This window comes from Culicoides brevitarsis, chromosome 2, assembly GCF_036172545.1.
Source record: "Culicoides brevitarsis isolate CSIRO-B50_1 chromosome 2, AGI_CSIRO_Cbre_v1, whole genome shotgun sequence".
Classification (NCBI taxonomy): Eukaryota; Metazoa; Arthropoda; class Insecta; order Diptera; family Ceratopogonidae; genus Culicoides; species Culicoides brevitarsis.
This window is the reverse complement of record NC_087086.1, coordinates 35,611,800-35,629,389: the sequence shown is the minus strand read 5'-3', so window position 1 is coordinate 35,629,389 and position 17,590 is coordinate 35,611,800. Positions and strand designations below refer to the sequence as shown.

The 17,590-nt window shown below is 24.9% G+C and overlaps 1 protein-coding gene across 1 annotated transcript in view; it reads left to right on the top strand.

Annotated features, from left to right (window-relative positions):
- Nucleotides 1–4,905: 4,905 nt before the first annotated feature.
- LOC134832662 (cell adhesion molecule Dscam2) overlaps nucleotides 4,906–17,590 on the top strand; it is a 33,671-nt gene continuing 20,986 nt past the window's right edge. The window contains exons 1-2 of the mRNA XM_063846768.1: nucleotides 4,906–5,238; nucleotides 10,568–10,894. Of these exons, the coding sequence (XP_063702838.1) occupies nucleotides 5,142–5,238; nucleotides 10,568–10,894 (424 nt within the window). The 5' untranslated portion in view covers nucleotides 4,906–5,141. The remainder of the gene's footprint in view (nucleotides 5,239–10,567; nucleotides 10,895–17,590) is intronic.

Sequence of the window (17,590 nt, the reverse complement as noted above, 5' to 3'; positions counted from 1 at the left end):
AGATTAAAAAATAATTTCAGGTAAGTTTTGAATTTTTAATATTTTTTAACATTTTTTTTTTATCAAAAATTAGAAAATAATTATTTTTTTTATTTTTTCAGATTAAAAAATAATTTCAGGTAAGTTTTGAATTTTTAATATTTTTTAACATTTTTTTTATCAAAAATTAGAAAATAATTATTTTTTTTTATTTTTCAGATTAAAAAATAATTTCAGGTAAGTTTTGAATTTTTAATATTTTTTAACCTTTTTTTTATCAAAAATTAGAAAATAATTATTTTTTTTTTATTTTTTCAGATTAAAAAATAATTTCAGGTAAGTTTTGAATTTTTTAATAATTTTTAACTTTTTTTCAGCAAAAAATATCAAAAATATATCTACAATGAAATGTCAAAACTGTACGAAACTAACTGTGATAATATAAATGAATTCAAGAAAAATGCCCTGAAATACGTGAAAAGTGCAATAAACTTGACCAAATCATCAAAAGACGCTTTTGTCTTTGCAACTCAAAAAATATCATCCCAAAAAATACGTTCGCTACATTTAATCCATCTCACCCATGGCCCATAAATAAACATACAAAATTTAAAGAATTCACGATACGCATATTAAACTCGTAACCATTGACTAGACAGTTAAGGGACCTCATGAATTTCCCAACAAAGATAAATTCCAACCTAAAATAAACATTTTGTGGTCGTTTCTCGCTTGCTTGACTGCTTATCCAATTTTTTTCTCGTTTTTAAATACCTTTGACATTTTCTGTAAAAAAAAATTCAATGGAGACGCCTTGTACCATACATGAAAAATTATCAAGCGATTTACGAAAAAAAAAACTTGAAACTTTTGCTTAGATTTATGATCCAATAAACGTTATTTTCCTTCATTTTTTAATAGAAAATAAATAAAAATAAAATAAAATTTTGCAATATTTTATATTGAAAACGAAAAAAAAAAAAAAATACACTTCAGATGCATCTCTCTTCCTGTATCCTACACTTTTTATTTACGAGCAGTAGCAAGTCGACATCGACGAAACAAACAGAAATTTTTGTTTATTTATCTTTTATTCTGGACATTTTGAAATCCGGACACATTTGCAAACATACACACATACGGACACAATATTAAATGGCATACCCGGAGTTTTGTACGGAAAATTGTTTATACTCCACATTCCCTGCCATTCACGACGACGTACGGAAAATTGCGAAATGTAAATCGATAAATCTTGCTCTTGCACAACAAGCTTTTGAATAATAGTTTCGTGTGTAGCTGCGAACGTAGATAGAAGCATCACACAGGAAATACAGGAAAAAGATGGGGGCATTTTGTATACATTTTGAAACATTTATCAGAGAAGATTTTCTCTATAGAGCGATGTTCGAATGATGATGATAAGGAAACAGCAATAAGTATTTTTTTTTTTTTTTGAAAAAAGTTTTACAGCATCCTCATTATAATTCTCGAGCAGACAACATTGACAGTGCACTGACATTTGCGGTTCCGTAATCACGAGAAAAAAATCTCTTTTCATCAAAATTGTGCAGTACAGAAGCTTTAATTATTGCTTCAAAGTGTGCAATTCCCCCCGTAGCTGCAATGGAACGTAGAAACACGAGACACGACGACTAACTGAGATGTGTACATCAAATTTTGTCAGCAAGTAAGATTTATGACGCCGATTAAAACGTATAGTTACTGACGAGCGACGCGGCGCGCGGTGTGCGGTAATAGCAATAAGCCTTACACGAACGAACACGATTATACTGAAAACAACAAAAAGTAGTATATTATTATGTCATCTTTGTACACTTTGGGGAGCAACACGGTGGGATGCGACGAAAACTCGTCCGAAAAAAAAAATTAAATGAAATAAGATTTCCAAACCAAGCATTTTAAGACCAATTTCTCCTCATATACGTCAAAAAGTCATCCTTTCATCCCACAGTTTTGTTATTATTTTTCATAAGAATGAAAAATACACATCGTTTGTCTATCTATGTGTACCGAGATGAGTCTACTAGAGTGGTAAAATGCATACACATACCCGTTCATTTAACAAATCGGTGGGACAACATACAACATAAATAACGCACGGGACACGATTCTCGTCTCACCGAAGAGAGAAAGAGAGTTTAAAGAGAGAAAAATGAGCGAAAAACCGGCATCGAAGGAAAATTGTAGTAGAACGTGTGGAAAATCCATGGAAACAGCACTAATTTGCAACATGTTATCGTACAGGACTCATCTGTCGTGTCGTCAGTTAAATGCAAAGGTTCACCGACTCTTTCAGTCTTCGAGTAAATTTCAATCTGAACAGATCGTGATTGCACAAAAGTCGGAAAATTTAATTTTTTTTTTGCTTCTTGTGTACATATACACATGTGAGATGATGCTACACACACACAGCAGGACAAAAACAGGATAGCCAGTGCAAAAAGTTGTGTGCTGTGTGTTTGCATGTGCGGGAGATCTTCATCATCGTCATCATCATCCTCATCATAATATAATCAAAGTTGTGAGAAAAAAAATACGCAAAAATTTAATCACGATAATGATATAAATGAAATTTGATTTAATAGCAAAAAAAAATTAATAATAAAAAAAAAGTGATGAGTGACAAGTGAAGAGAAAAATAATAAAAACTATAAATCTGGAGAAGAAATCAGAATAAAATTCTGTCACGCGGCGAGAGAAAAATTATTAGAAGAATGATAAAAATTTTCTCGTAGAGTGTCGTAAGTTTAATAATAACCATACAAGTGGATAACAACAAGTTAGAAATAAAATAAAAAGGAGGAAAATCATCATTTTCAATCCAATCTGAAAAAAATAAAAAAAAAAAAGGAGGAAGGAAAATAAAAAAAGAACCGACAGAAAAATATGCCAATTTAATGCATTCCATTGGAGTGTCTCTCTCTCGATGGTTTGCTATTTGAAGAACAAGAAGAAGAAGAAGAAGCAAATAATAATAATAGAACACAGTGATTCAATTGTTCTTCGGGTGTGTTTTTTGTTGTTGTTGCGATATATTGTAAAAAAAAAATTGCATTCATATAGGGACAAAATATCTGAAAAACTTTTGATGCAGATAATTTTCAATTTTTATAGCCATGAGAAGATTGTAAAGTAATTGAACAGATTTTTGCCGACCAACTGATCGGAGTAAATTAAATGTGAAATTTTTTGCAATGAAATTTTTTGAGTGGATGGAAAAAGTTTATTTTATTATTATTAGTTTACATTTTAAGTTACTTAGTTAAAGTTGTGTGTAAAAAAAAAAGTTTTTTTTTTGTTACAAGTTGTTGTGCTGAAGTTAATTTTGTTTAACATAATTTGAGATTTAACAGATTTTTAGTTTTTTATAGAAAGGATTTTTTTAAGAATTTTAATTTTAAAGTTTGTCAAAGTTTTAAAGTACTGAAAAATTAACTTTTAAATTTTACATTGTTAATTTTATTTATAAAAATCCAAAAATATTTTTTTTTCAATATTTTGAAATATATTTGTGAAAAAAAAACTAAAATTTTAGTTAAATTTTTGAAAAAAATAAATTTTAATTTTTTTTTAGTTAAAAAATTCATAATTTTTGGATTTAAAAATAAATATAATTTTTTTCTAAAATAGGTATATTAAATAAAAAAAATGAAAAATAAAATAAATATCAATTAAATATCTTATAATTTATTTTTTTTTTATAAATTTAATTTTAAAATACTTTTTTCTTAAACATTTTTTTTTCAGTTTCAATTTAAATCAATTTATTTTTTTCTAATTATTTTTAATTTAAAATTTACTAATTTTTTTTTTATTTTTGCTTTAATTATTTATTTATTTTTGTTTTTTTTTTAATTTTTTTTATTATTTAAATTTTTTTCAAATTCCATTTAATTAAATTTTTTCTAAGTGAATTTCATTTGAATAAATTTTCAAAATTATATTTTAAAATTAAATTTATAAAAAAATAAATTATAAGATATTTAATTGATAGGTATTTATTTTATTTTTTTTTTATTTAATATATTTTAGAAAAAAAATTATATTCATTTTTAAATCCGAAAATTATGAATTTTGTAATTAAAAAAAAAATAAAATTAATATTTTTCAAAAATTTAAGTAGAATTTTAGTTTTTATTCATAAAATTCTCTAAAACTTTAAAATTTATTTATTTTTAAAAATATTTTCATTGAAAAAAATTAAAAATTTTCAACAAAATATTTTAAGAACAATAAAAAAATAATTTTAAATTTCTTTGACAAGAAAATCCTTTCTGAATTAAAAACTTTTTTTTATTTAAATCGAATAAAGAATAAAAAAATTAATCTTTCACACAAAATTACACAATTAAAAACTTTTTAAACTTACTTCTCAATAATTTATGCAAAATCTAAAAGCTTCCAAATAATTTAACAATTTAAAGTGCAAAATAATCCACTCCGACATGCAAAAACAATTCTCTAACGCTAATTTTGTGGTTTCCTAACACACATTTCTCGCCTCTTCTGTAATTTTCTGGCAATTCAAAGCAAATAAAATTCATCTTGCCACAGAAAATGCCCAAAAAATCTCCACAAAACATTCTAATATTTTTTTTCCTTCCTCCTCCTGCTCAACTCGACCGACAAAATTTATATTTAACAAACATTTTACAATATTTGTTCTTCAGCAGCCAAGTAGCGATCATCAAGAACAAAAAAAAATTAGTTGAAAAAGTTTTGAAGAGTGTTTAAAAAATATCATAACCATATCTCTCTCTCGAAAATAAAATAAAATAAAATTTAGTGTACTTACCGAAAAGTGTTCAACTGCCAAAGCGAGCTATTTATTCGCCTAATTATTATTAAATGTTGATGTGATGCAAGAAAGATAGACAGTTCTCTCTCTCTCTCGCTCCGAGAGTGAATGGCAAAAGTTGAGTGATAAACGAGTCAACAAAAAAAAAATCAAAGTGACGAGCAAAATAGATTCGAGTCATTAAAATTATTATACAAATTTAATGCGCAACGATGCCACATATGCATTTTATTATAATGATAATAACGAAATTTTGTGAATAGAGAGAAAATAAAAAAAAAATTGCTCAGAGTAACGAATGAATGAAAAAGTTTTGCCATCATAAGCAGAACAATATAAAATGCATACAAGCATGCAGCAAGTCACAACCAGGATGCAGAATACACATTTTATATTTGGAATTATCGTAGTTTATTATTATATATGCAATACTGTTGGTAAGTATCTTCCTCCTATTTCTGCCTTTTTCGCTCCGACTCGGAGCTTGTTTGTGTTTTAAATGTTTTAAAATGATGTATTTTCCGAAAAAAGCACAGATGTGCCACAAAAAAAAAGTTTATTTGCATAAAAACAGACAAACAGATTACCATCATTGGAATAATAGATTTGGAGACTTTGTGGTTTTATTTTTTTTTTCTTTAAAAAATTATTTTTTCTTTAATTTTTTTTTTTCTTAAATAAAGAAAAAAGATAAAAAAATAAAATAAAAAAAAATTCTTTAAAAAATTATTTTTTTTTAATTGAATGGAATTTGATGAATTATTGGCATGGAGTGGAAAAACGTGATGAGAAACCAAAGGTCTAGATATAAAATAAAATAGAAAGCCGCAAAATATAATTGAAATTTAATTCAATTAAAAGAGGGATATAAACATTTATTAAGGGAGCTTTTCTTAACGAAATTCGATGAAAACTGTAATTTATCTCGGAAGATGTAACGAACTGTAATCCCTTTACGTGGTTTTGTGTTTGTAAAATGTTTATCTCGTTATTTTATTTCGTGGTGTGTTTGATCAAAAAGTTTTCAAAATTAAGTGCATTTTGTGGAAATTGATTTTAAGTTTATTTTGAGTTAGTTTTTATATTAACTTATAAAATAAGAAAATTTTTCATTAATTTTTGGGTAGTTTTAATTTTTTAAATTTTTTTTTTCAATTTTTTTTTTTAAATTATTTTAATTAATTAATTAATTAATTTAATTTAAAATTAATTTAATCAATTAGAATTTTTTTTTTAATTTATTTTTTTTTTATTGATTAACATTTTTAATTATTTTTTTATAATTTTTATTTAAAATTTTTTTATTCAAAAAAATAATTTATTAATTAATAATAAAACATTTAATATTAATTAAAATTTAAATAATAATAATATTAATTTTATTTTGGGTGTCAATTAATTTATTTTTTAATAAATTTATTCATAATTAATTTAAATATTTTTTTTTAAATTTATTTTTCATTTAATTCTTTAATTTTTTTTAAATTTTTCACAATTAAAAAATATTTTATTTATTTTCATTTAGTTTTATTAATTGAATTTTTAAGAAAAATCAGTTTTTTTTATTTTTATGAAATTTTTAAATGTTAACATAAAATGGGTTAAATCCTATAGAAATTGCAAAATATACAAAAATAAGAATTTAATTTAAGTAAAATCTTTTTCATAGAAATAAATATTTCTTGAAGCGTTGAGAAATTAATGACGGTCGTTTTTATGAATTGATGATTTTGCAAAATTATCACAAATGGTTCAGAATAAATTGAAAATCATCAAAAAATGATTTGTTTTTATTTTCCTCAATTTTTCTTGAATTCATTGAACATGAACAAAAATATTTTAAGTTTGAAAAATATTTTCTTATAAATTTTTTTTTTTTGTATGAAAAAAATTTGATAAATATTAAAATTAAACAAATATTAAAAATTTAAAAGGCTAAATATTAGAAATTTTAAACATATTTTTATTTAATTAAAAAAAAATTATTAGCATAAAAAATGAAGGAAAATTAAAATTTATTAATTTTTTAAAAATTAAAAAAAAATCTATTTATTAAATTATATTTTATAGGTAGTTTTGATATTTTAACATTTTTTAATACTACTCAGTAATTTTTTAATTAATTTTTTTTAATAAGTTAAATTATTTTTTTATAATTTTTTTAAATTAAATTTAATATATTTTGTTTTTTTTTAACAAATTTAATGTAAAAAAATTGATAGAATTTTATTAATATGATTTAAAAATATTCAAATAAAATTTTTAAATTAAAAAAATTCGTTGCAAAAAAAAAATTTCCCACAAAAAAATAAATTTATTTGAACAACCATCAATAAATCTCCCAAAAAATCCCCATTAAAACTACATCTTTCTATTTTAGTAGTCAATTTCCCAAACCATTAGCTGATCATCCGTATAACGAGTTTGTCGTCGTCACACATGTTCCCAATATTCTTCTTAAATATGCCGCCGCCGCCGCGCGCCTTGTGTCACTCCTTTCCCACAGCCGAATTTTTTTTCGTTGTTTTTTGCCAGCAGATTATCGCTTAATTTTCTGCTAATACACATTTATCAAAATTCCTAATGATAATAAAATTAATTTTGGCACACATTAGCGCCCTGCCCTGCAAAACACAAACAAACGTTCACAATAATTATATTTGTATTGATTTTAGGGACCTCAATATTTATCTTCGTTCTCTAATTAATTATCATTAGCTTATCGGGTCGAGAATAAATAAAATTTGGATAAAATTACAAAAAATAACAATTTGATTCTCTGCTGCTGCTGCGTCACTCGTTCACATTATAAATATTTAATTTTTGCCAATACATAATTTCGCATCCTACATCGACGACAGATGTTAACTAAAATGGCTAATCTGCGACGTGGTTGTTGTTGTTGTCGTGTTTATTGATTGCTTGCTGCTGATTATTTTATTTGCACATGAAATTTATTGACGCAGCAGCGGGAGACTCGGGAAAAAAATAAAAATCCTTACAAAGTGCGGTTATGTACAAGAAGATGTCGTCATGTGTCCCCAATAATTAGTCAAATTTGCAAAGGTTGTGATTCTGTGCACAAAATGCAAATTTTTGCGTCTCTCGGAATCAATTTTGCATCTACGCTGCGCCCCGATATCGAACGATATTTTCCCTACGCGCTACGGACAACGACGACGCTTTTTGGTCAGTTTATTCGATACAGGTATTTAGGTCAAAAGGAGGGTAATTTTTTTCATGTGTGTGTGTGTGTGTGTGCTTTTCGCATCTCAATTTTGCATGACAACGAATGCGATACAATCGGCATGTGAGTGTTTCTGTGCCAAATTGTTAAATAAAAAGGAAATATAACAACAGGAACCTTTCTCTCGTTTTGCTCCACGACGACGATTGCAAATCTCTACATTGTCTCTCGGCAGAAGTGTGGTAGGCACGGGATGGTGTTTCAACTTGTGCAATTGTTCTAAAATGACAATAAAAAGAGTTTTTTTTTTTGTGTGAGAAAGTTAACATTTTTGAAACAAAAAAAGGACATGAAAGTCATTGGTTTTTTGAATTTTGAAGATTTTTTTTTTAAATTTCGTTAAAATTACTTTTTTTTTGCTAAAATTTATTTAAAAATTAAACAAAATTATTTTTAATTTTTTTCAATAATATTTAATAAAAATTAAAATTTAAAAAAATTTAATTAAATTTTAATTTTTTATTTAATTTAATATTTTAATAATTTAATATAGCCAAAAATTTAACTTTTTTAAATTATCGTAAAAAATTATTTCGAGCATTTTTTTAAATTGTTTAAAAATCTTCAAAGTACTTAAAGATCTTTTGAATTTTATTTTTTTTTTATTTTAACTGTTGATTAAAAAAAATCTCAATGTTTGTTGAGAAAAAAGTTTAGATTTGGTTCGTTTTGAAAAATATTTGAACATTATCTTAAAATATGATTTTTCTTTTAATTTTTAGAAAATTTTCTATTTAATTATCATTTCTGAAATTTAATTTTTAATATTCAAAAACAAAATTTTTTAATTTCAATTTAATTTATTTTTTTAAACTTATTTTTTTAAGAATTATTTTTTTTTAATTTAACATTTTTAATATTATTTAAATATTTTTATATAAAATTTAAATTGAGAAAATTCTCATTTTTGTTAAACCTTTAGATTTTATTTATTTTTTCATTGTAATTTTAATTTTTTTTTTATTTTTCCCATATTTTGTCAAACAGAATATGAAATTGATTTTAAATAAATAAAATTTAATTTTAATTAAATAAAGACATGTAAATTAAAAATTATTTTTAAAAGAAAAAATTAAAATAGAAAAATATTTTTTCTTAATTTATTTTTAAATTTTTTTTATTAAAAAATAAAAAAATAATAATTTTCACGTATTTTCAATTTTTAATTATTTTTTTATTAATAAAAGAATAAATTTTTGACCTAAAATTATTTATTTCAGGCTATTTCAATAAAGATTTAAACTAAGTTAGAATTGATTTTTGCCTAAAAAGTCAAATATAGGGTTTTAAAAATTATAATGTAATTAAATTTATATTTTAAAATATGTTTTATTTATTTTAATTTTTATTTCCTTAATAATTTTTTTTTAAATTAAAAATAAAATTTTTATTTAAATATTTAAAAAATAATTTTAAAAAAATGTATTTAAAAAATGTAATTTTCATTTTATTTAATTTAATTTTTTTAAATAATTCAGTGCAATATTTTTCTTCAAGAAAAAATTTTCCAAAATTTTTTTTTTATCTAAATAATTGCTTAAAAAATTAACTCAATCCTCTAAAACACTCAAAAGTCACGGCACTGTCCTCCCCGCATGACATCCCAAGTAGGCATATAACAAAACAATTTTTTTTTGGGAAAAAAGTTTTAAATCAAATTTGCGTGTCTTGTCACATTTTCACATCAAATATAACTTTTATAGCCATGTGTGTGTGTGTCTCTCGTATTATTTTCAATGTCGGTCTTTCTGATAAAAACTTTTTTTTTTATTTTTTCATTTTTTGTGTCAGATTAGTTTAGCAACAAACACCCGAAAAAAAAAGTTTTACGGACTTTAAGGATATCATCATTAGAGTATTATGATGATAAATTTCAATGAAAAGGCATCCAAATGTAAAAATGAGTAATTTTCTCTTCAATTAATCCCCTTAAAAGTGTTTTTCATTTTCCGAAACGAATTTGGGGTTCAAGGTTGATTTTTCGCACCCGACCGACCGAGCCAGTGTGTGTGTTGCGTTAATGGATGTCTTGTGTAAATTTTCGGACCTTTTTGTGATTATTTTAATGTAATTTCGTTGTGGTTTCTTCGGAAAAATTTTATTGCTTTTCGAGCTGTTTGAACAAGAAAATTTTTTGTGAGGAAATAAAAACTTTCAAGTAGTTTAAAATTTTTTCTCCCTTTTTTACGTTTTTTAAATGGAGAAATATAAAGTTTGGCAATTAAATTGGGATCATAAACTGGAGCGCCAGAAAATTCTTTAATAATAAATATTTTTGTTTTGCTTTTTATTAGTTTTTTGATTGCTTTTTAAATTTTTTTCGTCGTTTCTGCACGAGAACGGACTGTAATTAAAGTCGTTTCTTGTCTGTTTTTTGCAAAAAAATAAAAAAAAAAGTTGTCTGCTTGCCCAATAAAACGCAAACAACAACAACAACAAATTTTTTCAAGTACCTTCCATTTTTATTTACAAAATTAATTAAAAATTTTTGCTTGTTCCCTTTTTCCATCTCATTCCAGAACAAATTTCTGCCTTTGATTCGCACCTACGTGGTCCGGCATTCGTGATGGAGCCGCCCTCCAAGCTGGAATTCTCAAATTCGTCGGGCGGTTGGTTGGATTGCTCGGCAACGGGATCTCCGCAACCCACAATCGACTGGCTTTCGGTCGATGGCACGAGCGTTGGCGACGTGGGGGGCGTGCGACGCGTTCATCGCAACGGAACGCTCGTTTTGCTGCCCTTTCCCGCATCCGCGTACCGCCAGGACATCCATAGCACCATTTATCGGTGTGTAGCTTCCAATTCAGTGGGCAGAGTGATATCGAGAGACGTGCAAGTGCGCGCAGGTAAGTTTTGCTCCATTTTTTGTTACATCACGTAATTTTAGCGTACGACACAGCGACGTGTGAAGGGAGAAGATATTATTAGGACGACGACGACGAGAATGTATCGCATCATTTACTTACAAACAATTTAATTATAAAATGTGGAGACTATAAAGAGTCTCTCTGGCAGCATGTGACACGAATGACGACGAGCAACGACGATATCGGGCTTAATGTTTATAAAAACACATATAAAATGCCAGAACGGATTATTTTACACACTCGCATAAACTTGCAGATTACTGCCTGCCATGAAAGTACATCAAGGTACTTACATTTTTTATGTGCGAAATTCGTGTCTCGCAACTAAAAATTTTTTGATTCAAGGAATTTTTTTTTAATTTTTAATAAAATTTAAAAAATTAATTTGATAAAAAAATTAATTTAATTTTTTAAAATAAATATTAATCAATTACTTGTAAAAATTATTTTTTGAATTTTTTGATTCAATAAAAAAAAATATTTTTTTTTATTTTTTAAATATAATTAAAAGATCGAAAATATTTAAAAATGTGATCATATGGAGATTTTTTTTTTAATTTAATTTTTTTAAATTAATTTTATTAATTAATTAAATTTATTTTTTTACTTTCACATTTTTTACATTCACAAACATTTACAAAAAAAATTTTTTTGACTGAAAACTTCAGTTTTTCGAACATATTTTCACGTTTTTAACCAAAATTTATTAAAAATTTCCCAAAATTTGTCAAAATTCTGCATTTTTTTTTATTAATTTTTGAATTATATTCACTAAAATTCAACATTTTTTCATTTATTTTGCTTCAAAAAAAAATTTTTTTTTCGAAAAAAAATTTTCAAGAATTTAGATAGAGGCAGATTTTTTATCAAAGTACCTAAAAAGTAAAAACTTGACAAGAAATGAAAAAAAAATAAAATTTTCTTAATTTTTTTTTTTCATTTTTACAGAAATTTCTTTAAAAAGAGTCAAACTTCAAAATTTTAAGTTTTTAAGATTTATAGACCTCTAAATTAATATTTTGAACTAAAAATATTGAAAAAAAAAAATAAAATGAACAAATTTTTCAGTTAATGAGTAAAAAGTTTCATTAAAAATTATCAAATTTTGAGGTTCAAATTAAAATTTTCTTTAAAAAACCTAAATATTTGAATCAAAATTCCTTTAAAATGATATCAGATTAATTTTTCAGAAGATATTTTGATTAAAAATTAAAAAATTTTTAAAAAATTAAAATTTTAAATTTTTAAAAATAAAAAAAAACTAAAATTTTAAAATAAAATCTTAAAATTTTCTTTATATTACAAAATTTTTACTGTAAAACTAGAATAAAAATTTTAAATATTCAAGTTTTGAAACATTTTAAACAGAAATTTTCGATAAATTTTATGAAACAACTCAATTTTTTGTTCAATTTCTTCAGTTTTTCAACATAGAGTAAAATTTTTATCTAAAAATCACTCAAAAAATGAAATTTTTCTTCAATTTCATAGATCAAAATTTAAAATCAAATATTAAAAAAAAAAATTAAAATCAATTGAAAATCATTCAGAAAATGATTAAAATCATAAAATTCAATGCAAAACAACAAATTTTCGCATAAAAACTTACTTTCTCGATTCTGTTTTGTTCTCGTCTCTCTACATAATGACACTCACAATTTTTTTCCTCGTCCTCCTCCCTTATTATTCAAACAGATTTGTTACACAATACATTTTCTATTGTACTGGATCAGGTTGTTGTTACTGGCTGAAAGTAGATTCCGCTGCCAATGCTGTCATTTTATTGTTTTTTTTTTCGTTCATCCAGAGTGATTCATCTCAATGTCCTGTAAATCTGAAAAAAAACATAAAAAGAGGTTAAAAATTGAAATTAGCCACATTCAGTATCGAATCGTACAAGAAAAAACTTTGAAAAATGGACTCAACTACTTACGTTTATTACAAAAATGAAATTTTACCAAAACTGAAGACTTCGGATGAGCTGCAAAAAGAGCTTCGTCAAGCACGAAATTCACAAGAAGCTCAAAAAGTACTCGATAAAGGAGCTTACATCGATTTTCGTTACGAGCCACACGGAAAAACTTTACTTTTTTGTTGCACAACGCCGTTGCAAGTCTCGTTTTTGGTCAATTTGGGCGCCAATATCAACGCCAAGAACAAAAATGGTCAAAGTATCTTGGGACAAGCGATGTTGACTCGCGAACGACTTTCCATGGACTTCATTAAAGCTCTTCTCAAGCACGGGGCGAACGTTAATGCTCAAGGTCCTTATGGGCAGTCACCGCTTGCTTTGGCAGCAACGCATCATCACAACAATTTGGAGCTAATGGAACTTCTGATGGAGTACGGGGGCGACATAAACGGGCCAGACAAGTATAATCCACGAACTCCGTTGAGCAATGCCTTGTTCGACACGAAATGCGCGGAAATTTTCATCAAATACGCCGTTTTGAGGCGTCAAGAAGCGATTTGCCTGAAAATTATTGAACGAGAACAGGAACATCGACGATATTATAACGACGATGAGGTCCGATTTGCAGAAAAACTTCTCCAAAAAGCGATTGAGGAACGAGATTTCATGAAAAATATTTTTGTGAACCGCCAAAAAACGACACTTTATGAATTTCTAACGGAAAAAAGACACAAAAATTGTCAAATTTCGAATTCGAAGAAAATTCTCGAAAAATTAGAAGTTTACAAAGAAATTGTAAAGCGAAATTTTAAAAGAACTCAACAAAGATCGGGACTTTTGAAGCAATTAAGAGGTATTTACACGACAGAAGAACGGCAAAAATTTGTTCAGCTGGATTTTGATTCGACCCTTAAAATTGTCAACAGTTTGGATAATGATGACCTGAAAAACTTGATTAAGGCATTCAGTTGTAAATTAATAAAATAAAGTTTTAGTAGGAAATTTTACGCATGAGTTGGTTTGTTTGTCCTTCTCTTTCCTCCGCCCTTTTCTTCGTGTACTACTTTGGATGATTAATTTGGATACATGTTTCGATTTTTGTGCCTTTAGGTTGTCGGAGTGCTGACAAGATTACATAATTTGACAAAAAAAAAATAAAATAAATTTGAATGAAAAGAGTTATTTTTAGGATAAATAAGTTAAATAAATATTTTTTTGAGTTTCTTGGTGAAGAATTATATTTTTTAAATATTAAAAAAAAAATATTAATTAAAAATGACCCAAAATTCAATAAAAAAAAATAATTTATTTATTTAACATTATTTTTAATTTTTCATTAATTATTTTTATTAATTTTATTCCAATTATTTTTGAATTTTCAATTATTTTGTTAAAATTTAAAAAAAAATTGCGACGGTTTTGAATTATTTAAAAAATATTAAGAATTAAAACAATTTTTGTGGTCAAAAGGTTAAAAAAATTGCATTTAAATCAACAATGTTTTTTTCAAAATTGAAATTTTCGCTATTGATTTTTTAAATTTTTAACAAACAAATTAAAATTTTCAAAAAAAAAAATAAATTTATTTTTATTTATTAAAAAATTAATTTAAAATTTTAGAAAAAAAATTTAATTTAAATATATATCTTTTGATTTATTTTTATTTCAAAATAGTCCTCAAAAATTAAATAAGTTTATTTTATCGTATATTATTTTTTTTTAAATTTAAATGAAGTAAATAATTAAATAAAAATAAATTTAGCTTCTTTCTTTCAAAAATAAATTTTAAATATTAATTAATTTTTTTATAACACTTAATTTTAAACTCAAAGAGCTAAAAATCTTTAAAGTTATTATAATATTCACAAAAATTATTTATTTTCTTAATTCATTTAAAAAATTAAAATTATTCATTGAGATTCTTATTAAAAAAAAATTAATATTTTTGTATTTTTTTGAAAAATATGATTTTTTATAAATTATTTTGTAATAAAAAAATTATTTCCATTTAAGGATTTATTTTAATTGAAATTCAAAGAAATTGACACAATTATTTTAAATTACTCCAAATTCTCAATAAATCCCTTTGGTAGACTTCTCAGAATTTTTCCATTGTGTCTGCTTACAAATTAGCCTCATATCCTGATGATTCACATTAATTCCGTCTGCCTTGGCTTTTCTTCGAATTTCATGGAGGGGATTTAACCTATTTTCATATGTATATAACTCAGTATGCTGCGCTTGAATTGCATCATTATTCATCAAAACGTTCATTCGAAAGGAACAAAACTAAAAAAATCATAAAATGGATGAAATTAGTTACAATTCATCTTCAAAAAATCAATTTCCGTTGATTTCCTACAACGAAATTTCAAAAAACGAAAAAAATAAAATTTTTCAAAAACTTCTCAGAAAATTAACAAAACAAAATTTGAGACTAACGATCACAATTCGTTCAAAAAATGATCAAATCTTAAAATTTCAAATAAATACCGAAGCGATCTTAGTTTCTCCGATTCACACAACCAACAAAGCCGAAAGAGTTGTTCGATACCACGCTCGTCAAATGCAAGATCCGGAGTACATTTACGGATATTACGCAAGAAATCGAAATTCGTCAGCGCTTTCGTTGATGTTTTTGATTCAATTGTCATTTTCGAACCTCAAAACGCAAACAACGAGTCGAATGTGTTCTTATGACTTTGCGCCGATGCAAGGATGCGGAATGCACTATGGACAAAGTCAATTGAGACGGATTATGGAGCAATATCGGGAACGAGAGGAATTGCTCAGGAGATTGAACGGAATTTGTGTTCATGCTGTGAGTGATTCTCAAGTTGTTTTCCTGGATTACGATTCAACAATGGAAATAGTTGAGCATTTGAACAATCAGCAGTTGAGGAATTTTATTGTGGCTTATGGAGGTTGATTTTAATTAAATTTAGCTGAAAATATAAAAAATATTAGTATTAAGATTTTAAAATTAATTAATAAAAAATTCGTACATAAAAGTTTTTTCATTTTAGACATTTTTTCATGAAAAATATTAATATTAATTTTCATAAAAACTATTAATCATATAAAATTTGTTTTTAATTTAAAAATCTTCCTAATTTCTTAAAAAAATTGATTTAATTTATGATTAAAAATATTAAATTTTTAATTTTAAAGCAAAAAAATATTTTTTTTAATTAACTTTTTTTTTTTTTAAATAATAATCATAAATAATTATATAATTGAATAATATAATTTTATTAAAAATAAAATTAAAAAATTAAAATTTGTAAAAAAATTTTAAATTCGTTAAGAAAACGTTATTCCAAGCCAATGATAAAAAATTAAAATTTTTACAAATAAAATTCCTCTAAATATAAAAATTTTAGAAATACAAAAAATTAACAAATAATTAAAAAATTCTTAAATATTTTATTTATCATATTTTTAATTAAATTTTTAATTGTTTTGTAAAATTTTCATTCAAAAAAAAAAAAGGAAAAAGTATTTTTCTTTATTAATTTGAGAAGTTTTTCGTATTTTTAAAAACATCAGCTGAGAATTTTCTCCAAATTCAAAAATAAATTCGAAAAAAAAAATAAAAATGTTGTTTTTACTCTCCAAGATTTTTTGACTTTTGAAAATAACTTTTCATATAAAATTTTTAAATATTTAAGAGAAAAAACTTTTTTGAGTAAATTTTTTAAATTTTTTTCTTAAAATATTTTCAAATTAAAAAATATTTGAAAATAAAATTTTTACATTTTTCATGATACTTTTTTCTTAAAAAAATAATTTTTTGACTTTTTTTCTCTAAATCTCGAAGAAAATTTAGTAAAAATATTTTTTTTAAATTAAAATATGGAGACAAAAAGTTGAAAATTCATATTTATTTTTTTTAAATAAAAATATAAAAATAAATTAATAAATTTAATAAAAATAAAAAAAAAATTTCTCGAAAATATAAAAAAAAAAAATTAATTTAGGTATAATCTTTAAAAATTTTTTTTTTTTCAAAAATTCGTCATTTAAAAAAAATCTACAAATTTTTATATTTTTTTTAAATTTTTAAGAAAATGTTTTAAAATTAAACTCACTTTATGTCAGCTAATTGAACAACTCCGTCACCTCATTCCATATACCTTCCGTATACCAATCAAACAGTGAACCTGCTTCAACAAAAATACTCGAACGAAATAACCTGAATAGCAGAATACAATTGCCATTTACTTGTTTCGCAATTCCTCCTTTTGTCTCGAATATTTTTCTGCTGTTGGTCGAGCGAGACGCTTTTATGAAACGGATTTTCCAGCTTCATGTAGCAAAAATAATATAAATGAAAACACATGTATTGTACATTTCTTTTCATTCATTTTTGCGTCTTGTGCCCGACGAACGACGAACGAAACAGCAAAAGGTGAAATTAAATTTTGTTTCACATCACTCGAGTGAAACGTTTTAATTGTTATTTTCATTACATGCGCACTGAATAAAATTGTGTGTGTGTCATTCTCCGTTTCTCTCGCTCCGTTCGGCTCGGAACAAACAAAAAGGAAGTAAATGGACCATTGGAGATATAAATTTTGCATGCTGGACTGATTTGATCCGATTGGCATGAATTCTCTGCGTTCCAGTTTCGTTGCGAGACAAAAGATCAAAGAGGTACAAAATTCTCGACTTGCCAGCTTCACAATGAAATTCAGAGTGAAAACCCCTTTTTTATGGGTTTTAAGCAGAAAAAGTGGTTTTTATACATTTTTATGATTTTT